A 24397-nucleotide genomic window follows, 5' to 3' on the forward strand; every position below is an offset into this window, starting at 1 on the left:
TTTAGAACATCTTTAGAAAATAAACAGAAGGAAACCTAATGTTTTAGGTTTTTTTAAATAAACCTTTCATTGAAAATTTAAATGTAAGGTCTTAATGCAATAAAGGCAGAGGTGGTATTCAGAAAGTTCTGACCAAATCTGGAGAACTGACAGAAATTTTGAATAGTTTGGAGAACCAGCAAATATCACCTTTGACTGGAGATTTTACAGTATCCTTCCCCTGTCACATCCACCAAGCCATACCGGTAGTAAAAATATATGAATCCCACCACTGAACAAAGACCCTAAAAGTACCGGTAGTCCTTTAGATAAGACCTTTCATTTAATTATGTTGGTAGATACAAACAGTCTCAGAAAAACTGAAAATTATAAGCTTCAGACTACCTTCTCAATGTATCACCTGATCACAAATGAGGGACTTGACAACCAGCTCACATTAAGCACACAGTTGCAGTTCTTGTAGTCCAGTGATGTCAAACTCAAGGATCACAGGCTGGATTAGCTCCACGATGTGGTGAGATCCAGCCTCCAAGGCTGTCCTAGTCTACCCATATGGAAAGAAAAGATCGGGCCAGCCTGGCTTCATCTGGTCTACCCAATAAGAAGAGGAAACGTGCAGCAGTTTGGCGAGTGGCATCAAACTAGCCATGTCCATCCAGTTGGCCACACCTACCCAGTCAGCCATGCCTGCCCGCCCTCCTGAGGTCAACCATAGCCCTGATGCAGTCCTCAATGAAATTTATACCCTCTTATAGTCAAATTAATGTGGTTTGTGGTTTGTCAGCTTTTGACAAGCAAAGTCAATTGGAGATTCACTTAGGCTGAAAATGATTCAGGCTTGAAAATGTTTAACTGTAATATTAACTTCACTTAATATTACAATAAATAACATCATAAAATTGGCACTCGTTTAAAGACTTCACTTAGCAATCAAAATTTTGGTCCTCTATCGGATTTTTTATCTGTGCTTCTTATAGGCTTAAATCAAAATGTGTGTGTGTGGGGGGGGGGATTTAATGCCATTCTTTTATTTTAATGGAAAGGCATTGTAAATTTGTATCATCTTCACTAGCTCTCAGGCACAATTAAAGGCTGACATTTATATACACATACAGAGGCAACTACAATAGACTTTTCACAGTGTATTTTTTCACACATGCATTCCCCAGTATTTCCACATGCAGTGAGGAGGCATAAAAAATTATCTCTGAGACTATCAAGATCAACTTTAGCATATCATACATATATATGCCATTCAACCTGCTTTGATCTTTCTTCTTTAAAGAAGTCATCTAAAGAGAATATTCACATTCAAATTCATTCATTCACTCACTCACTCATTCACTCACTCATCCATTCATTCAATTTCTATAATTGCGCAACTCAATCAAGTGATTCTGGGATGCTAACATATTGCTAATATATTTAGGTTTATTACTATTAACTTATTCTAATGAAAAACTATATTATAAGTCCCCAAGTTTTGACTTTTAAAATCACCTCTAACTAAAGGAATTTTGCTATTCAGAAATCTGATTCCTTGCTTCCAATGTTAATGTTCAGAATTAGAAAAAAAATTAACTGCACCATAATGTAACTAAGGACTCATAACCTCTCCTGTCACTGAAGTCAGTGATCATCCATCACTATTAAATTTAAATATTCCAATAAGGTATTCAAATCTATCATCCTTCAGAGCACCCCTTGTTCCCACCACATTAATCTTTTCTAATTCTTTTCTGTCAAATCATATTAATGAGTAAAGTTCATTGATTGGGAAGAATAAAAGAAATGTACATTATTAATATATATTCTGTAATTATAATATCACTATTTGACTTATAGCATATTCCACCTGAGTTCTATTAACACCTTTTTATAAATATATAAGAGGTTCTATGCATAAGGCTAGATACAAATATGATTATATCAATATCCTGTATTAATCAGGGGTCCATAAATATTAATGTCCAATTGCTGCTTTCTGAACAGTATTTTTTTTTTTAAAAAGGGTAATTAAAATTACCTACTAACTAAAAAAAAATTCCGAGCATACATTTTCTACTACCATGGAATTAAGCAAAAATATTTTGGATATGTGAACTATTTTAATAGTTTTTATAAAACCCAGTTCAGTTAGGCAAATACTGCTAGTTAGACATTGATATACAGGAGATATAATTGACCTGCCAAAATTATACTTCACTAATGATACTATATTATAGTTTTTGTCCAAGCCTAAATTTGAATGCACTGTGATCAATGATCATAGCTAAACTGACCTTGTGAAAATTAGAATATTTTCTATAAAGACTTGATGAATTTATTGGGATTTTTTTTTAAAAAAAGATTCTCTTATGATTATAAAAATGGTATTTTAAAGTCCAATACAACCAGGAATATAACAGCTTACAAATCCAATTTGTAGCCTTAGGATATGAAATTGACTCAGTGCCCTCCCCCCCAAAAAAATCAGTTCCCCTTGGAATCACTCGCCTATCTGCCCTCCAGCAATGACAGGTGCACCAATACTATAATAATTGCTTTATTCACATTATACTGTTGAATGAGCAACCTGGTCTATCTGAATGTAGTGGTAAGAGGAGGAACACTTTTTGGCAAGACACACTAACCAATATAATTCTTACCAAAAATAAGTACTTTTAAAAAAGTACTTTTGGGTTTAATCCACCCATCAAGACTTCTTTTATAAACTGCTTTGGTTGAGTGTTTCAAATTATTGAAAGAGGAAATATAAACTATATTCACAGCATCTGGTATAAGCCTAAATGATGATATGTTGTTTGACATTAATATGCACATGACATATATTACATTATGTATGTTATGGAATTAGTATTATTTAGTTTTATTGGTATCTTTAATACTAACAAAGACAAAATGGCTAAATAGTACATGAACATATTGCAGTGATGATGCTAAAACAGGAGAGATGGTTAAGGATATCACATATATGAGAAAAAAACCCCAACAAGAAGAGAATATTAAATAAGATTGGTCACAGAGAAAATTCAGACTGTTATTTTAATGCAAGATACAAAAAATTAATTTTAGCAATTAGGGTTGAGACCTTGTCCTACCATATCTGGAACTTCTGGTTTTTTCCTGGCTTTCACCCAAATAGTGTTTCTGCTATTTCTATTCCCAAACTAAGGAATTCTAGTTTAATCTCACTAAACAACATGATACACCAGATTCATAAAACATTGAGAATATATTTGGCATTTGAATATATTTGGAAGGCTCTTTGGCATTGCCCAAGCTTGGTAGTTGCATTACCCAACTAGGTAACATCATCAATGTGATATTCATTTTCTATTTATTATATATTGGGAATATAATTCCCCAGTTAGGAGGTAATAAGAAACTGCATTAATGCAAGGCAAGAGTGATATGGTGAAATATAGTGCATAAAGAAGAAAGGAAAATTTATGAAATCAATTCCATATCTCCCAGGAGAACTTCTAAATTGGAGGTAGAAATTGAAAGTTGGAATGTGATTCCTGATCCTTAGAAGGTAAAATTCTAGTTAAACTTCAGATATAGTATATATTATATAATAATAAAATGAAAATAATTTTATGTATCTGAGATGGCTGTTTTTTATTACTGAAGTGAAAATAGCAATATTGTTAATGATTTCAACTAAGATTATTTTGTCAACTTTACTCAGCTAACACATGTGCTCCCCCAAGTGTCCAAAGTATTATTTTAACTTTGATATAATTTATTTTAATAGAAAGCGCAAAGATTTATATAAGTGATTATGAGATAATTCATTATTTGACATACTATACTTTAAGAAATTGAAGGAGTGATTGAATATGTGAGTAAATATATGTGTGTATATTAAAGGAGTTTACACATAACCATTTCATCCTTCCTATTCAGGAAATACATTCTGATGATTTTCAACAGATTCCTAAACCACAGAAGAAACAAAATTTTAAAATTCATAGGTTTACATGCTGTTTTGTTTCTAATAATTGATGAGAAATAATTTTTTTAAGTCTGAACCCCAGCTGTGTGGGATGGCAAATATAAAGGGATTGACCCTGCGATTCAGGATCAGTAGAAACCTCTGGACATGTCCTGCTTTCCTGCTCTTTTTTTATAGAGACATTCAAACAATTTTTATTTTCTCAACAATTGCTAGGCATTCTCATTCTAATTCTGGTACCGGTTTATATTCAGTAGTTGCTTAAGATATCACATAGAACAGATAGATAGATTCTGTGCAGCAACACTAAAGATTTCCGGAACTTAATAATTCATTATAACCATTTTATATAATTAATGCATCAAATATTTTAATATTATTTCCCTGCTATATTTTAATACCTAATAACTATGCTCTTAAGTGCAACTGATAAATAGGTGCAGATTATGATTTTAATATAGATTTGATTGTTATTTTTCATTACTTTATTCTAGAATCTTAATTAGACACTCTGAGTATTTTTAATTGTACTAGTCTTTGATTGGAATAAATATTTTTGAAAGGCCTTGATTATAACAGAACCATACCCAAAGATCAAGATTATTTATGATACATTGAATGTTTTTGCTTGCAAAAGCGTATTTCCAAAACTGTGACACCCCAAAAGCTGTTAATGTTCATCTTATTTATTAACGTGATCTGTATCTATTATCTTTGAAAAACTCCCAGTAGTGTATATTCATAACAAATAATATAATGAGCAATTGTAAGCAAAAGAAAAACAAAACTATGCCCTTCCAAATTATGACATGTGAGCCAACCATTAAATCTTGAAGGCCTTACAAAACAAATTTAACTGTCTTCATAAAATATAAAAAATAGGAGCCATCTGTATTTCTGAGGAAAGGATATTTTAAGCAATAGGATAGTTACTGAGAAGTTTTATTTCTGAGTCAACCTTCAAAATCTTAAAAGATAATGAAACCCAAAGCATTTTCTATTTGATTAAATATATAGGATGGGTATATTGCATTGGCTAGAGAATGAAGGTATCTAGAACCTGAGCCATTTAGGATTTTTACATTAAAAAAGCACTTTGAAATGTACTACTTTTATATTTGTAGCCTACAGTATGCATGGACCATGCAGTCAGTGTCACAAGACTGTGGCAACTCCCTCATTTTGAGCCAATAATAGCTTCATCAAAGGGAGAGCATGTACAGTAATAGTCCAACAGTGAGCTGGTGAAAAAGAAAGCTATTGTAACTTATCAGTAAAACCCTCAGCAGAGTTATGGCAAGGAGTGTTAAATCCATAATTAGAAAGTGTTATATCTTTGATAATTAATGACTAGTTTTTACAGATAAAACCTGCAGAGCGTACACACCACAGGTACACATGATATACAGATATATTGCATAGTATTCTTAAAATTCATTGGGTAGATAGCTTCAGAATTAATGTATATGTTTTCTTTTCTCAAATCAGTTAGAACTGCTAACAAACAGTACGAGCTCAACATTAAAATAGTTTCTAAAGTCAACTTTATGTTATAAAGAAAAGTATAGCAACAGAATAATTAGCAGAAACTTATTTCCTTACAGGAAAAGACATCATATAAATATAAAATGATCAAGCCAATCAAAGTTATAGTGCATCTCCAAGTTAGTAATTGCAAAAGTTGGGGATAAAATAAGTTACATTTATTTTACATAAAACCAACAAAAGCCCAATATATGCCATAATTTCTTTAGGTGTCCTTCTACATATTCAATTTATTCAATATTCAATAAAAATGTAATTTAAATGTGGAAGTTTTGATAATTACTTATCATCTGAAAAGTATTAATTTCCTTGATATTTTAAGAAAATTATTAGGATGCATTTCAGTGTAGCTATGCACGTTCTTTCTTCTAAGGTTATCTAATATGAGAAATGAAAATATTTGGTCTATATATAATTCAACCAATTATAAGATAGCAAAAAATACCTGACACATTTGGAAATTTCAGGTGTGTGGATTGTAAAAATCTTTATCACCCAATGCCAAAAGTGTGTAATGAAGCATGCTCCTTTACTCTGAAAGCAGCTGACATTTCATAGATAAACTGGAATGTTTCACAGTACTAATTTATTTATTTATTTGATTTGTCAATCGCTTACAAGATAATAGGTATAAGTATAAACATAGTTATGAATGCATGAAATGGATACATATAAGAAAAATAAAAAGAAACAATAGGGCAGGGACGGTAGGCACGTTGGTGCGCATATGCACACCCCCCCATTTGTGATGATGTCCACCAAACTGGATAATTTTACAAAGGGATAAGACAAATTCAGTGAGGCTAAGAATAGCAATACACACATAGGTCAGAGACACTATATTCTCTATGTGTGTGTGTGTGTGTGTGATACCAGAATGAGTCAGAGGATGGTATAGCACATGTTGTGTCTGTAGACTTTCTTATTAACCTCCAATGGTAATCTTTCTGATAGACTAGGGAAGCCTTCAGCTTAATTCAATATAGTTTTATATTATTAATCATTTTCTGTCTCTCTCCTGAATGTACACATAGAGTATATCATGCCAAATTTGGGTGAAATAATATTGATCACTTAATAGAAGCAGAATTAGCAATAGAAAGACACATACAATTATATTGTCTTACACATTTCATAAACACTTACATAAAACTGAAAAATATTTTCCACTTTTCCACTACTGATTATTGTAGCTTTCATGTTGTGATCAGCACATCACAGAAGAAATTGTTAGACAATTTCTAATAATATTTTGATGCTTCTTGTGATAATTTCTGATTTTTAGAAAAAAGGTGTGTTGATTTTAATAATCATTATTTTAACACTTTCTGTGGCACTTCCAAAGCAGTCCTAGATTTCAATTACCCAATAATACTTTGGCAGCTAAGCCAATTTTATTTCCAGGACAGGCTGTGCAACCCAATTCTTTCTGTTATAAGGAAGCTCTGCAGAGTTTGTGGGCCATGTACACACATCAAATAATAACAACTTGGAACGGAATATTACATATTCTTTTAGGTCAGGGCTATCAAACTCATGGCCAGAGGGCCAGATGCATCATGTGCTGGCCATGTCCATGTCCAGTTTAACGAAGGGGGAAAAGTCACGATACATCACGTGACACCACTGTGATGATGTGAATTTGACACCCATATTTTAGGTGGCTCCTGAGCTGATAACAGCTTGGATAGATGACCAAGTGAATGATGGTTTTTTTGCAGCTGCTTATGATGCTGATCTGCTGAATTCTCAGAGGCAGAGAAGTAATAGTACTATCTCAAACTGCTCTGAAGAGATTATGGACTGCAAACAGTACTGTATAGAAGTAATATGTATTTGTTCCTTGAAAACAATAGCGACTCAGTGGAAGTAAACTAAGCCTAGTAAATGTATACTTGTACTTTTAGTTTAAAGCAAAACTCAAATGTGAAAAAAATTATCTTTAGGAGGTTATAAATGTCAAGCTACTGTTTTTTAATCATTTTTTAATCACTGGTTAAGAAACATGACAGGTCAAATACTTGAATTAAGGCTAAATATTTGAATTTGGGGCAATATTCAGCATTAAAAATACACACAATGTTATAAAATAAGAACAACTTCCTAAATAATTAGCAAGAAATCAACAATATGGCTAGAATGATGTAACTGGGAGACTTACTTATTCCAGGCTTGTCTAAGATTTTTAGCACTGTACTGTGTAAAGCGATCTGTAACAAAAAATAAGGACTTTTAATTTTATATCAAATATTTTCCTTTATTATGCTTAGTATTAAAGGCAATGTTTACAAGCTAACAAAAATATGCCAATAGTAAACAACAGCTTCTGAAACAAAATAACAAGAAAAGCAGGAGAGTATCCCATTACTTGTAAAAATAAATTGTCACCTAATTTCTAAAACCTAATAGCATCTCTGTAGATTAGGCAAGTGGAATCACTACTAAAAAAATCATTTATAACAACAATGGGCCAGAACAAAGTTGTTTATTAAATTTGTATAAGAATAAATTCCTTTACAGATAACTTGAAAAATTTTAAATTCAAAGTAACTACCATATTTTTTGCTTCGTAAGATGCACTTTTCCCCCAAAAGTGGGCAGAAATGTCTTTTACAGTGCTGAACTCCCCGTCTCTTCTGTCTTTGTTATTGTCTGTTTTCCTCCTCTAAACCTAGGTGCATCTTATGGTCAGGTGCATCTTATAATGCGAAATATACAGTATATGGAAACTACCAAGCTTCCCCGAAAATAAGACCCTTTCTTATATTTTTTTGCCACCAAAAAGGCACTAGGTCTTATTTTCAAGGGATATATCCCTTGACTGACTAACCTCCTTGCACGTATTGCCCCTGGCCTCCTTTTCACTGTCAGAGGCCTTCAGGAACTTCTTCTTCTGCAGCCAGCAAGGTTTTCCTGAAGGCCTCTGCAGCCAATAACAGAGCTCCAGGTCAATCTGGGGCTCTGTTGTCAACTACAGAAGCCTTTAGGAAAGTCTTGCCAGCCTTGCCGGCTACAGAAGAAATGGGCTGGTAAGGCAGGTGTTGGGGTATGTGAGACCTGGCTGCAACTGTCCAAAGGTAAGCAATAGGGCAGCTCCACCACCCCCATCCCAGATTAATTTTTACCTGTACACCCTGGAGTGGGCTTATTTTGGGGGTAGGGCTTATATTGGGTGCACATGTAAAAATAAAGCTAGGACTTACTTTCAGGGTAGGTCGAACTTCTGAAAACAGGGCATTGAATATTTAAAACTATTAATAATAAAATTCAGTAATTTAATTTATCTGTCAATTTGTAAAGATCTTGCACATGATAAACAATATAGAGACAGAGAGATCCGGTAACATTTATCTTGTAATGTGTACACTGTCAAATCATAAAATATTCCTATGCCTGTTTTAGTAGTTGCCATATAAAAGTGGGGGGAGGGAAGGAAATCTGGAAGAGCAGTGAAGCAGTTTGAAAGCGAATATACATTCTAACTCTTATCTTTAAAAGATTGTAATATATTTAATTGGAGAACGTGAATGATGACACCTAGCCTGTGAACATGCTCAATTGGAGAATCTGGTTTATGAGACACCCATGGGACAGGCAGAAACAGGGTCACGGGTGACTGTAAATTACACATTCCAGAATTGGCTTCATATAGGGCAGTGCCAGTATGTCGCCTGTAATGAATCCTTTGAAGTTTTTTGAAATTTGGCTTGAGAATCATGATTTAATTAGAGCGATTGTTAGAATCCTGACCTGCTCTTTAGCAAAAATACATTAAGAATATCACATATGCCTGATTCAGTCTACATCAGATTGAAGGCCTTATATTACAGTTTTTTATTCTTACAGTGACAAATCACAGCACAATTTTCCTTCCTGTACAATTTCAGAGGCATTTCGACCTGGTCCATCCAACTTATTAAGGGCTGACCCATGGTGGAGGGTAAACCATTAGATCTGGTTTTTGTCTTGAGGCAGTGACATTTTGAAGAAATTAACATTAGTCCCTTGTTACGGAAAGACCATTCCTTCTTTGTCCTCTTGGTCCTGGAGTTCTCCAAAACTGCTCCCCTCCACTGCAGGAAGTTGTTCTGTTAATCAGTCTGCCAGACATGATTGGGTTTAACAATTAAGTTGGATTTTCCCCCACCAAAATTGAGCTTGTATCAGACAGCCCTGGATCAGACAGCCCCTACTGAGGATCATATAGTGTCCCTTCAATTCAAGTTTATTGTACACATGTTGTGCACTGACAATAAAGGTTTGAATTTGAAGTTATCAAAAATCCATCTTTGGTCCTTTCTGTCCTAAATAAGTTTCATAGAGTTTTCAACCTTCTCCTAGACCTCTCCCCCTTTCTCTTTTAAATCTACATGAAACTGATGGGGGGGTGGGCGGAATAATCCAGCAGCATGATGTGGAGATGTATAACTCCTATCTGACTATCCAGGCATTGCTGTTCAGATGCTGATCCAGTACTTGGAGATAGTGACTCCAACTCAACATGGCAAGATCAAGTGGCCCTGGATTTTTGGCTCCCACTAATCTGGTAAAGTGTCATTTCCAATTCTACAATCCCACGGACAGAATTTATGCACAATTTCCTGGACTTGCAGCTTCTGCTTGTTAGTTGCTGAAAGCAACTGTGGCTAGAAGGGCCTTCATACAGATTTACAGTAAAGTCTCCCAGTTAATAAATGGCATACAAATTACAGTACATTCAGAAAGTATTCAGACACCCTTCACTTTTGTCAATTTTGTTATGCAGCAGCCTGATTCTACAGTTGTTGAAATTTTTCTCATTGATTTATACTCAGTACCCCATAAAGACAAAGTGAAAACAGAAGTTTAGAAACGTGACTGTTCTCAGGACATCTCTGAAAGTTGATCCTGTTTCTAATACCTTATTAGTCCTTAACTTACAACAGTTCATTTAGAGACTGTTCAAAAATACAATGGCACTGAAAAAAGCAACATGACTGTTTTCACTCTTATGACTGTTGCAGCATCCCCAAGCTCACATATTCAAAATTCAGACTCTTGGCAACTGACTCATATTTATGACTATTGTGGTGTTTCAGGGTTATGTGATCTCCTTTTGTGACCTTTTGACAAACGAAGTCAATGGAGAAGTCAGATTCACAACTCTATTACTAACTTAATAGCTGTAGTGATTTGCTTAACAACCATGCAAAAAAGATCATAAAATGGGGCAAAACTCACTTAATCATGTCTCAGGTAGCTATGGAAATTTTGGGCTCAGTTGTGATTGTAAGTCAAGGACTACCTGAACTACACTATTCTGCATTAAGCAACCTATTTCCCCACCAAGCATCAAATTTTTTCACTGGTAGTTTTGATTACTGGTAAGCAGGACTACAGCCAAAATGGGTAAAAAAATACTGCGATTTCTTATTGGAATTAGTTCCCCTATTTTTATCACTTTCTGCTCTTTTCCCCCCAAGTAACATGCTTCAGCTAACATATTTTTGCTAGCAGTTGCGTTAGAGAAGTTGCATGGATTGTAAGAGGACTTCTTGGTATAGTTTCTGTGCAGAGCAACTGTATTATGCAATTTATCAGAATGGAAAATGCATCATTTGTACTGAAATATACTGGAGAAAATCAAGGTAGTAATAATGTTCAAACTAAACTATTTTATTTAAATCACAATGAATGAGGCAATCAATCAAGTAGATTGCCAGTAATTATTTTTAGTACAATGGGCATAACCAATAAGACCTTAGCTGGAAGGAACCTTTTTTGGCCTTTCATGGTGAGTAGTGGGTTTGGATCACATGTTTACATAATTATATCAAAAAAATATCCCATTGAATCACATATAGGGCCACACAAAGAAATACAGAAGAAGAAGAAAAAACTGCTAAATGCTACAGAAGAATGTTATTTCTCTTTTCACCTCTCTCCCCAACTTTCCAATCTATCTCAACAGGTTGCTATGGGATATCATACAGTATATGCACACTGCTGCAGTGAACAAGTTATCTTGGGCTCTGAAAGTAGTAGCAATTACTCTAATAACCTCACTGAAAGGATTTTAGGAACAAACTTTGAAGTTTCCCACTGGGGGTGGCACTTTAGCTGCTGGTTTGTACAGCCTTATTAACAGGTCAATTTAAGAAAAGTAGATACAGAAGGTAGAGAACTGGAATCACCTACAGCAGGATTTTGTCCTGTTAAAAACATTCCAAGGAATTGGGTAGTTTTGAGAAAACATGAAATAGGAATTTTTATTAATCATAATATTTTACTAATTTTTACTAATCATAATATTTACTATTACAGATAGATAGTATTATTTAAATAAAAGAATGGTAACTTTACTGTTTTGTGGTTCAGTGGTTAACATGCAGGGTTTGTTGGCTGGAAAGCCAACAGCCCAGATTGCTGTCCCAAAGGTCTTGAAATGGAGATTAGCACTACCCATTATAGTTGGCTATCACAGGGAATCCTTTACCTTTTGAACTTTACTTTTCATTAAACTGAATGCAAAGATCACTGTTTCAAACTACTGTGTTTCCCCCAAAAGAGGACCCAGTCTTATTAAGAGGCATTAGGTCTTATTTTCTGGGAACGTCTACCACTGTCTTACCTTGCAACAACAGCACCAACAACCCTGCCCAGCGGGAGCCCATGTGGCCGCAGCCGGCTCACTTCTTGATAGTGAAATGGAGGCCAGGGGCAATGCGTGCAAGCTGCAGCAAGCCTCTGCAGAAGTGGGCCAGCAAGGTGAGGCAGGTGTCAGGATATTGTGCAACCAGGTGAAAGGAATGGGTGAGATCTTAACTAGGCATATTTTGCGGGTAGAGCTTATATTGGGCGCATGTGTAAAAATCAAGCTAGGGTTTATTTTTGGGATAGGTCTTTTTTCAGGGAAACACAGTCAGTTCAAGTGACAACAGGCAACATATTAAACATTTCATTTTAATTTGATTTTTAAAGCTCAATGTTAGGAATGTAAGTCACCTAACAGCTATTTGGGTTGGAAATATATAAACCAGGATAGACATTTTAATACTGTATCTTTAAGAAAATGCAAAACTGTAGTTGGGGGTGTTTTCTCAAATGGCCATAAGATGGAGCCAGAAACCTGGGTTGTCTTAGTCTTAGTCTCAGAAGAAGTCTCAGTGAGTCTCTGTTTCCTTGTGTTGGAGAATATTGCCGTTTCCTCTTGACTGACTGCTATTCCTGGATTTGATGTAAGTCTGATACTGAACTGTTTTTGACACTGATCTTTGTTACTGGATTATCTCTGGACTAAAAACTGACTGATTTAACCTGTGAATGACTTTGGACTGTATTTGAACTTTGCTTAAACCTTTCTGGAAGTAAAAACCTACATTTACTCTACAGTGTATCTATGTGCTGTGTGTGTATTATTCAAACACTTCTCTCAATACGTCTCCCTGTATGCGTTCATTCTAATGGGGAATTACCTCAACACTGGTTTTGGGCCCAGGCCATACCAGGCTCAGATAACTGAGAGTTAGTGTGAATGCACAGTACTGTATACAGACAGCTGTTTACTGTTTAATTGTGGGTTACTATCCTGGTAAAGATGGCACAAGACACTTCAACAAGTCTATCACTGATAACCCGGTTGGATGGAACAAACTATGTTTCCTGGTCTATGAAGTGCAGGCTACTTCTGCATAGAGAAGGTTTATGGACTGTAGTTCAAGACCCACCGGATGTAACCGTTTGGGATCCAGCTAATAAGGACGATGCCAAGAAGCTTGCTGACTTTAAACAGAACAACGAACGAGCTCTTTGTATAATTGGATTAATACTGAGTGACCAGCAGCTAGTCCATATTCGTGGAGAAGAGTCTGCTGCTAGGTGCTGGGAGAATTTGAAGAGGATTTATGTTCGTGACAGTGTAGGTGCACAACATACATCTTACACGTAAACGGTTTAGAGTACATCTTCTGAAAGGTGGAGATATGTTAGCTCATTTGAACTTCATGAAAAGAACTTTTCAAGAGCTACATGAAAAGGAACAGATATTTTCAGAGCTGCATCAAGTTTATATCATTCTTTCCTCATTGGATGAAAGTTACAATGATTACGTATCTTCACTGGAAGTCCTGCCCAGAAATAAACTGACATTGACTGACACAACCGGAAGGTTGTCAGAAGAAGCAAGAAGACGGCTGGATAGGGACCAACTGAGGAAGGAACAACCACAAGAGGATTTGTCTTCAACTGCCTATACTGTTAGGAAATGTTTTTCTTGTAGGGCTAGGGGACATAAAGCTAGATTCTGTAAGAAGGGGAAAAGACAGAATACTGGTAATCACCCAAAGGCTAAGAAGGTTAGTTTAGCTATGTCTAGCAATTCAACTGTAAACCATGATTTGTGGGTTGTTGCTAGTGGAGCATCGCAATGCATTACTAAAGATAGAAAAAGGTTTGTAAAGATGTCCACGAGTAAACAACATGTATCATTGGCAAATGGATGGAAGATTAAAGCATCAGATGAAGGTACTGCATATTGTTCTTGTATAAACAAACATTTAACTATGTTATATGTACCTAAACTGAAATTTAATTTATTATCAGTAAGGGCTTTAGTTAATTTTGGTTATGTAATAACCTTTAGGGGAGATAAATGTATAATAAAGAAAGAGGGTAAAACTGTTACTGCTCCATTAGAGAATGATTTATATGTGATACATGATGACCAGTTGAAATGGCTAACTCAGTTTATAACAGTGTTAAGCCACATGATGAATGTATATATCTACCGCATAGACGTCTAGGGCACATTAATTTCAAAATGCTCAAATTGTTGAATTGTCAGAGGGAGTAAAATTGAAACCCTGTAGCAAGTATTTAAACTGTAATGCTTATAGCCAAGAGAAGAGTAAGGTTACTCCTGCAAACAGACTAAATGGGTTTAAGACCAAAGAACATTTAGAGGTTGTTTTTGCTGACATAATTGGTCCTAAGAAACCAAGTCTAGGAGGTGCCTGTTATATTTTGAGTATTATGGACCATTAGTCACAATACGGTTTCTGAAAAACAAAACATGCTTATCTTATGAAAAACAAAACAGAAACATTCCAACATCTCTTTATCTGGCTAAGGTTTACTGAGAGAAAAATGAAAAGTAAAGTAATTACTTTAGTTACTGATAATGGGACTGAGTTTGTTAACAAGAGATTCCAAACTATGTTAAAATTGGCTGGTGTGGAGCATAAACATTCTGCACCTTACAGACCACAACATAACTCATTTATAGAACGAAGAGGGCAAACATTACAAGCCATGGCTCGCACTATATTATCTGATGCAGGTTTACCTGAAACACTGTGGGGTGAGGCCATAATGTGTAGCAACCATGTGTTGAACAATGTAAATACAACAACTGGTGAATTCCCATTCACTCATTGGCATGGCAGTAAACCAAATTTAATTACCTACACACATTTGGAGCTCCAGCATGGGTGCATATTCCCTCACAAGTAAAACTGAAAGGGCAACATAGAGCTAAAATGTTTTTTGGGTTTTTTTTTTTTTTTTGTGGGTTATGAGGCCAACCATAGATCATTTAGACTCTGGGATCAAGGCACAGCTCATGTTTATTGTAGTGCTAATGCAAAATTTCTTGATCACACTGGGCGGGATAAACTGGAACAGGAATCCAGCACTGATATCGTTATTGACACCCAAATAATCCCTAAAGATAAAATAAGTAAACCACAAATAGCCATTAAAGAGGAAGAACAGAAGGAAGTAGGAGAACAGGCACAGGAGGAGGTAGAAGAACAGGAGCAGGTGGCACAGGTGAGTCCACCAGTAATCCCTGTATTACCAAGGTTCAACCCGAGTAACAAGACCACCTGATAGATATCAGGCTAGTGTTGTATTCCAAGTAACTATAGTGAACTAAAACTGTATCCTGCTAAGCATCAGGCTGCTTGGCAGAAAGCAATGGATAAGGAACTGGAACCATTAAAAAGACTGGAGGTATATGAAAATGTTAAGTTACCACCAGGTAAACATGCCATAGGATGTAAATGGATTTATAAACTGAAGACAGGTGTAGATGGGACTGTTACCCATAAAGCCAGGTTAGTAGCACAAGGGTTCAATCAGACAGCAAATGACTATGATGAGGTGTTTGCACCTAGTCTGAAGGCTACTACATTAAGGGCAGCATTGGTGTGGGCAGCTAAGGAGAAATATATTATAAATCATTTGGATGTAGAAACAGCTTACCTGCATGCACCGCTGCAATACACTATATATTTAAAGAAACCTTTAGCTCTCACAAATGATAATACAACTGATTGCTGGAGATTGAAAGAGTCTTTATGGTTTGAAGCAATCAGGATATGAGTGGAACCAATGTATAGCTAAGGAATTAACTAAAATAGGTTTTGTAGCTGGCATGGCTGATCCATGTTTGTTTAAAAGAGAAAGTAATGGTGTAATTTCATTGTTGCTATTATTTACTTATGACATAGCATTAATCACCAAAACTGAACAAGAAGCTACTAAAATAATCTGTCTGTTAGAGAAGAAATTTAAAATAAAACAGTTAGGACAAATCAAACAATATCTTGGTTTACAGATAGAAAGAACTAGGGGAGGATACAAGATTTCACAGGCAGATAAAATTAATCAATTACTAAAAAGTTTTAAAATGGAACTTTGTAAACCGGCTAAAACACCAATGAGCCAGGAGTTTAGCCATAGTGATGTTCAAAGTCCTGTTTTTGATAAGAACATTTATCAGTCCTTGATTGGTAGTTTATCTTATCTCAGTAATTGGTCAAAGCCAGATATTGCATACAGTGTTAATCAATTAGGGAGATTTAATGCTGAGCTGACTGAAAGGCACTGGCAAACTGCTAAACATGTGTTAAGATATCTGAAACAAACAATGCATTATGCATTGTATTTGAAGCCTAAAGATGAACTGAGTTTAACTGCATATGCTGATGCAAGTTTTGCTACAGACATAAATACACGAAAATCTACATCGGGTACTATAGTATTATTGGGAAAGGCATTGATTGGATGGAGGTCTATTAGACAAAAACATCTAAGTTTGTCAACAATGGAGGCTGAATTCTCATGTTTGTCTTTATTATGTACAGATTTAGTTTTGTATAAGCAATTATTAATTGATATGGGAATTAATGTAACAGATCCTATTGTTGTTTACAAAGATAACCAATCAGCAATACAGATGGCTTCAAATATTGCTGTTAAGACAAGAACGAAACACAAAGATTTAAGATATTTAAATGTGAGACAATGTGTGCAAAGTAAGATGATTAAGCTGGAATACTGTATGTCAGAAAACAATATAGCAGATCATTTTACAAAGGTCCAAGGCTCTATAAAGCATAAGGCTAGCTGTGAAGATTATGGACTTAGAATGTAAGGTTGTATAAATTGTCCTACCCAAAAGGGGAGAATGTTAGGAATGTAAGTCACCTAACAGCTATTTGGGTTGGAAATATATAAACCAGGATAGACATTTTAATACTGTATCTTTAAGAAAATGCAAAACTGTAGTTGGGGGTGTTTTCTCAAATGGCCATAAGATGGAGCCAGAAACCTGGGTTGTCTTAGTCTTAGTCTCAGAAGAAGTCTCAGTGAGTCTCTGTTTCCTTCTGTTGGAGAATATTGTCGTTTCCTCTTAACTGACTGCTATTCCTGGATTTGATGTAAGTCTGATACTGAACTATTTTTTGACACTGATCTTTATTATTGGATTATCTCTGGACTAAAAACTGACTGATTTAACCTGTGAATGATTTTGGACTGTGTTTGAACTTTGCTTAAACCTTTCTGGAAGTTAAAACCTACATTTACTGTACAGTGTATCTGTGTGCTGTGTGTGTATTAATCAAACACTTCTTTCAATACGTCTCTCTGTATGCACTCATTCTCCTAACGGGGAATTACCTCAACACTCTTCAACAAAACAAAGTATATGACTAAAGAGAAACATTAGGTAGTATAGCACCATTAATCAATAACAGATCAGAATTGTTTCCTGACTGCCAGCTAACATCAAAACACTTTTCACTTCTTAAATCAAGTTTTCCAGCAGTCTTAGAAAGCTACAGTTTCTTCAAATGAATTTCATATTTTTCCAATTATAATTTTATTTTTAAAAAGTTATTTTAATGTTCTTAGCAATTTAATATTTTATGGGAATAGATGCAAAATCCTATAAACTCAGATTTATATAATTTTAAAAGTCTTTTAAATTTTTATACAACAAGGCAGTTGGAGAGTATGACTTTTAAAAAAAAAATAACGGAAAGTTATAAAAGATATCATGTTGTATTTTATTTATTTGATTAAGACTATATCCCAATTTTCTTTCAGGAGACCCAAGCAATATATAACATTTCTTCCTTCATTTTTTCCTGCAGCAAAAAAATTCTTGTTTGGTTGAGAGAAAAGAACTGGCTCAGTAAGTATTTTGAAAAATACTTTTAGAAACAAGAAGTGCAAAACCATAGGTCACAATGATTATACTTACAAAATCAAGCCAGATTTCAAACTCTGTACCAAATCATATTCTATGAGTTTTCTGAGATTATAAAAATAATAACCATTAGTATTTCATTAATATTCTTTAACAAAAAGGCAGTCCTTAGGACAATGAATTATTAACATTTCAACAGAAACATAAGACATGAGAAGAAACATTAAATTCAGTGACATTTTGAGAAACTATTGTAAAATACTTAATTTCTTAATTAATTTAGAATGAAAGAAATAACTAAACATTGCAAGTTTTGTTTGAAATAATTTTTTGCTTACGTAGAGGATTTTTTAAAACTAGTTAATATTTAGTGTACTTTGCCCCTAAAAGTTAAGATAACATTGTTGAAAAGAAGAAAAATATTACATAAACAAATAATATGTATATGGATAATAGTACAAACAATAATTTTGAACCCTGGTGGCAGTGGTTAGAATGCAATATTGCAAGCAACTCTGCTCATAGACTTGAGTTTGATTCTAATGGGGCTCAGGGTTGACTCAACCTTCCATCATTCCAAGGTTGGTACAATGAGGAGCCAGATTGTTGGTAGAAATATACTGACATTGAAAAGCACTCAGAGAATGCTATAAGCACTATGGAACAGTATATAAGTCTAAGTGTTATTACTGTTACCAATCTGGCTTATTATGCTCTATGCTTTTCATACCACATTCCCACTTTGTACATCCTAATTTTGTTGAAGCAATACTGTATTCAAAAACAATGATCAAAAACAATGTTACAACAGCTGATTCTGAAAAATCTGGATATCAGTTTCAGAGATGAATGGGTCCATATTCAATTCACTATTTCAGAAAATACAGTAATTATCTTCTTTAAGAACAACAACATAGGTATTGATTTATTGGTTAAGTACCTTCTTCTTTAAGACCTCTAAATCATTGAGCTGAGATGCTTCAGCTCCCTTTACAATTCCTAATAAAGTGTAAAATTGCATTTTGGTTTCTTGATAAAAGAGATGCCAAAATGGGATACGGAAAGATTGCGATGTTTCCAAACACTGATGAAAGTCTCCCAGGACTAAATGTCTTGAAGAGATAATATAGGAATTGACATAAATAGAAGTAAATAGATGGCACAAAAGCCATGTTCTCCCTAGCTAAAATTAATGTATATCTATGGGAAGGCCTCACAGATTGTTCATTCAAGCATGTTCCTAATGTTTCTTACGAAATACATAATAAAATATATATAAATTTCAAGCCAAGATTGATTCCTGATAAAGAAAAATATCTCCAATCAGATATTAAATTAAATGTTTATATAATTTAACTTTTAGTTTATTAGAAATCATAATTTTGAAATGACTTTTTTCTACTAACATACTAAACTTTGAAATGGTGCTTCTGTTCATATAACCCAGTATCTTTTCAGTATATATAACACTTTAATAACATGCAAAACCAACCTGGCTTGAAATGTGGTAGAGCATCAACTCCAGGCCATGACTCTTCATTTGGAGTTCCCAGAACCTGTAGATGATAATTTATAATGAAGCTTTTTTTAACTTGGATTAAAAAGTTTAACTGAGACATAGAATTAATTTTTAAACTTATATACAATTTATATAATTTATAAATATCAATCCATCAAACTTTATAACTATTTTTGTCACAAATTATTTCCACATTGGAAGACCTATTATTCCTAATTATTATTATCTAATTAAAAGGAGCTCGAGGCTACTAATTCAAAACTGAGGGGTATACATGCAAAGTGTAAGTGTATTAAAATTACATGATAAATTTTTTAATTCATTTAAACTGAGTACTCTGTGCACACAGAGACAGATTGCCTTAGAGCAGGTCAAACTCCCAGCCCGTGGGCCACATGCATCACATGCTGGCTACACCCATGCCCAGTTTAACGAAGGGCAGAAAAGTCATGACACTGCTGTGACACTGTGAGTTTGACACCCCTGCCTTAGAGCTTTTGTTGAGTTAAATCTACCCTGCAATATTTAGCATGCCCAGCAGATGGAAGCAGAAATTTAATTTAGAAAGTCCTCTACTCTTATTACTGTATTCTCTCAAAACAACATTAGATTTTTTCCCCTAAATAATTTATTTTCTAAAGTGGGAGGATAATCTTTTTTATTTGTTGAAAATACATTATTATCAGGCAGGGAAATTTCCACTGGAAGCTTGTTCATGCAGGTACATTAAATTCAGGATTGCCTTTCTTAGAAAACAATATGGCTTTAGTAAATTAATATTAAGAAACCTAACCTGATGAAAAACCAGATCTTATGGCTATATTTTAAAAAGTACTGAGTTTCAACCTTTCATATACAATCACTTATTTCATCAATTTCCTTATATTTTGTAGATTATCTGAGACTAGTTCAATTTGCACATTTTTTTTTGAAGAACCAAGAGTTCTTAATTTTAAAAATATTTTATACAGGTACAAATCCAGTTTCGAAGTAGTAACGCTTTCAGAATGAACCATGAAGCAATAAACAGACCAAGGGGCAGGGGAGAGGAGGTAAACAGCTATTGCCAGATCTCACTTACACAATTTCTTCAAGTAACTACTTTACTTACTAAAATGATAACTTAAGATTGGACCCAAAGCAAAAAGCAAAATAAAACTGCAAAGAAATACCAAGTTGCTTTATTCCATTGACATCTTCTTAAACTTATTAAATTATTTACCCAACATATACTGTATTTTTCACTCCATTAAGACATATCTGACCATAAGATGCACCTAGTTTCAGAAGAGGAAAAAAAATATGAGCCAAATATGGAGCAGCAGTGTAGTGAGAGCAGGAGGTGAAGCCTGAGAGGACCACAGATAGCTGTCCTCTCGTGTGCCAGCTCTGCCTATTGATTCCTGTACTGCGGAAAAGAGACAGAAGAGGCAGGCAATGACAAAGACAGAAGAAACAGGGTTCAGCATTGTAGAAGAATGCACCACCACCAGCCCGCTGGCCCAGCTGCTATTCACTAGTATTTGCGTCATAAGATGCACAGACATTTCTATCCACTTTGGGGCGGGGGAAGTGTGTCTGATGAAATGAAAAATACAGTATGTATATTTTTTTCTAACACCTAGACACAGACCAAATCAATCAATCTTCATTATTAAAGAAAAGTTAGCAGATGGCTCAAAATACTTTGATTGCCACATAATAGTATCAGTCTAACATACTTCTCTAAATTGATTTTTTTTTAAGAAAATCTTATCATTTTTGTAACTTTCACTAACATGAGCCTTTATTATAGAAGAGATGCCTGAGAGATATTGGTAAAAAGGAACAACTATGATCAAACAAAGATAACTCATAGCAGCAAGGGTTGCAAATCATCAATAATATCTGTCCTCATTATATCTGTAGAATGTATATCTGTAGAATGTAGTCTAGTAGTTGGGGAATGGTAGGTCAGAAGAAATAATAGCTTCAAGCTTCATAGTTCTTTTGTCTAAAGTCATTCATGTTTATTTGGTGGTAGATACCCGCTGGGAAAAATCTAATGAATTGATATCAATATCAATCAGAATAGAATTGATAGGGAACATGGAGTTTTTCTAGTCCAAACCCTTGCTCAAGCAGGATGCCCTATACCATTTAAGAAAGGTGGCTCTCCAGTCTTCTCTTAAAAACCTCCAGTGATGAAGGGCCTACGATTTCTGAAGGCAAGCTTTTATATTGGTTAATTGTTCTCGCTGTTAGGAAGTTTCTCCTTAACCTTGTTGCTTCTCTCCTTGGTTTGGTTCTATCCATTGTTTCTTGTCTTGCCTTCTGGTGCTTTGGAAAATAAGTTGACCGCTCTTCTTTGTGGTAGCCCATCAAATATGGAATACTGCTATCATGTCACCCCTAGTCCTTCTTTCCTCTAGTCAAGCCAAACCAATTCCTGAGACCGTTCTTCATATGCTTTTGTTTTCAGGCCTTTAATCATCTTAGTTGCTCTTCTTTGCACTTTTTCCAAATCTTGACATCTTTTTTGTAATGTGGTAACTAAAACTGATGCAGTATTCCAGATGTGGTCTTACTAAGGATTTATAAAACAGTACAAATACTTCATATGATCTTGATTCTGTTTATACAACCAAGGGTTGTATTAGCTTTTTTGGTTGCTGCTGCACATTGCTGGCTCATGTTTAAATGATCATCGACTAGGACCTCCAAGTTCCCTCTCATAGTTACTATTTTTGAGCCAAGTTTCATTTAATCTGTATTTGTACCTTTGGATTTTACACCTGTCTAGGTGTAAAACCTTGTTTTTGTCCACATTAAATTTCATTATGTTGGATAAGGCCCATTACTCAAATCTGTCAAGATCTTTTTGGATCTTGAGTTTTTGAGGTGTTGGCTATACCTGCCAGCTTAGTGTCATCTGCAAATTTGATGAGTTCCCTTTCTATTCCCTCATCTAAGTCTTTATGAAGAGCACTGGGCCCAACATGAAATCTTGTGATATCCCACTGCTTACTTTCCTCCATGTAGATGTATTACATTAAGAACAATTTATTGAGTAGGGTTTGTAGTCAGTTACATATCTATCTAGTGGTGACGTTGTCTACCCCACAATTTTTCTAGCTTATCAAGAAGCTGTGGTCTAGGTATGATTCTTTGATTATGTTTCTACTAGGTGAGTCCATGAAAATATGCATATTCTACCAAGAGGTACCAACACATGCAGCAGACATATTGGAACTTCAGGTGACTTCTATTTGTAGCATTAGGTGCAATTGAACATCTTCCAGTTGGAAGCTTTCCTAGACTGTACATTCTGATGTATGGATAGTCCTTCACTTACAACCATTCGTTTAGTGACAGTTCAAAGTTATAACAGCACTGACCAAAGTGACTTATGACCATTTTTTACACTTATGACTATTGCGGTATCCCCATGGGTCACATGATCAAAATTTTGGTGCTTGACAACTGGTTCGTATCTAGGGTAGCTGGAATATCCCAGGGTCATGCGATCCCTTTTGTAACCTTCTGACAAGCAAAGTCAATAGGGAAGCCAAATTCATACAACTGTATTACTCACTTAACTGCAATGATTCACTTAATGACTATGGCAAGTATGGTCATAACATGGGGCAAAACTCATTATGAATTGTCTCACTTAGCAACATAATTTTTGGGTCAATGGTGGTTGTAAGTTGAGGACTAGCTATATTAGCAGGTGAAGTTTAGAAGAGTCTTTGCCTGGCTTTCACTAATGTGCCACTTGTGGTCTTTTCAGGAATGGGAGGTCCTGGAGTGGTGGCTAATCTTTTTGGGCTCCTGTGCCAAAAATTGTGTGCATGCTTGCATGCTCACATTCGTGTGCCAGCACCCAGAAGGCAATGCACCCCCAAGGCCCACTATGCATGCGCGCATAATCCCCACCCGCCCGCCCCTTACCTGCACTGTGCCTCACAGCTGATTTTCGGTCGGTTTGAGGCCTTTTTGGCATCCCAAAGGCTTGAGGAAGGCTTCTGCAGGCTTTGCAGGCCAAAAACTAGCCTCGTTTCATCACTGTCAATATTTTCGGAAAAACAAGAAGTGACAAAACAGGGCTAGTTTTCAGCCTACAAAGCCTGCAGAAGCCTTCCTCAAGCCTTTGGGAGGCTGAAAAAGGCCTCAAACCGGCCGAAAATCAGCTGTGAGACGCACAAATGCCCAGTGAGTTAAGTTTGCCTGCAGCTCGTGTGCTGGCACAAATAGCTCTGCGTACCACGTGTGGCATGCATGCCATAGGTTCACCATCACGGTTCTAGTGATAGTGACTCATCTTTATCATCCTGAATCTTGATTACTGAATTTAATTTATATGGAACTGTCCTTGAAGATGATTCAGAGGTACAGCTAATTCTAAAAACACGTTTTTACCTAGTGACTGATTAAAGTTTTTAAAACAGGTAATGGCATTGGTTTCTTGTTTGCTTCTCTACCCAATTAAAGCTCCTAGTAATTACATATTAAACATTTTATGTGTTAAATTTTGAGTATATTCAATAGTGCCTACTAAATCCTATGCAGTCTGCCATCTGTACAGTATGCTAAGGTATGTTAGTTATGCCACATTAGTCTAAAGCAAGGCTGTCAAACTCCTGCCCTATGGGCCGGATGCATCACACGCTGACTACAGCCACACCTGGTCTAGTGAAGGGGGAAAAAAAAAAGTCCTGATATGTCACATGATGCCGCCGTTATGATGACATGAGTTTGACCCCCTTTGTCTAGAGTAATGTTTCTTAAAGTATGATCTTAGACCCCTGGAGATTGCCCAATATGTTCTTGGGAGACCATGAAATCATAATTATTTGCCAAATGATTAATAATATAATTATAATATTAATAATATTAATTATAATATTATTAATAA

The 24397-nt window shown here is 35.2% G+C and overlaps 1 protein-coding gene across 6 annotated transcripts in view; it reads right to left on the bottom strand.

Moving 5' to 3' along the window:
* Window positions 1–24397, bottom strand: part of CDK14 (cyclin dependent kinase 14) — a 249999-nt gene that overhangs the window by 69309 nt on the left and 156293 nt on the right. For all 6 annotated transcript variants that reach the window (XR_015740368.1, XM_026716071.2, XM_087917907.1 and 3 more), the window contains 2 exons: window positions 19474–19537; window positions 7668–7716 (listed from right to left, as the gene is read on the bottom strand). Coding sequence is in view for 5 of the 6 variants with exons in the window: in XM_026716071.2 (XP_026571856.1) it covers window positions 7668–7716; window positions 19474–19537 (113 nt within the window). In the remaining variant the exon portion in view is untranslated. The remainder of the gene's footprint in view (window positions 1–7667; window positions 7717–19473; window positions 19538–24397) is intronic.

The sequence above is a fragment of the Pseudonaja textilis genome, chromosome Z, assembly GCF_049901715.1.
Source record: "Pseudonaja textilis isolate UNSWEBS1 chromosome Z, rPseTex1.2, whole genome shotgun sequence".
In the NCBI taxonomy this organism is placed as follows: Eukaryota; Metazoa; Chordata; class Lepidosauria; order Squamata; family Elapidae; genus Pseudonaja; species Pseudonaja textilis.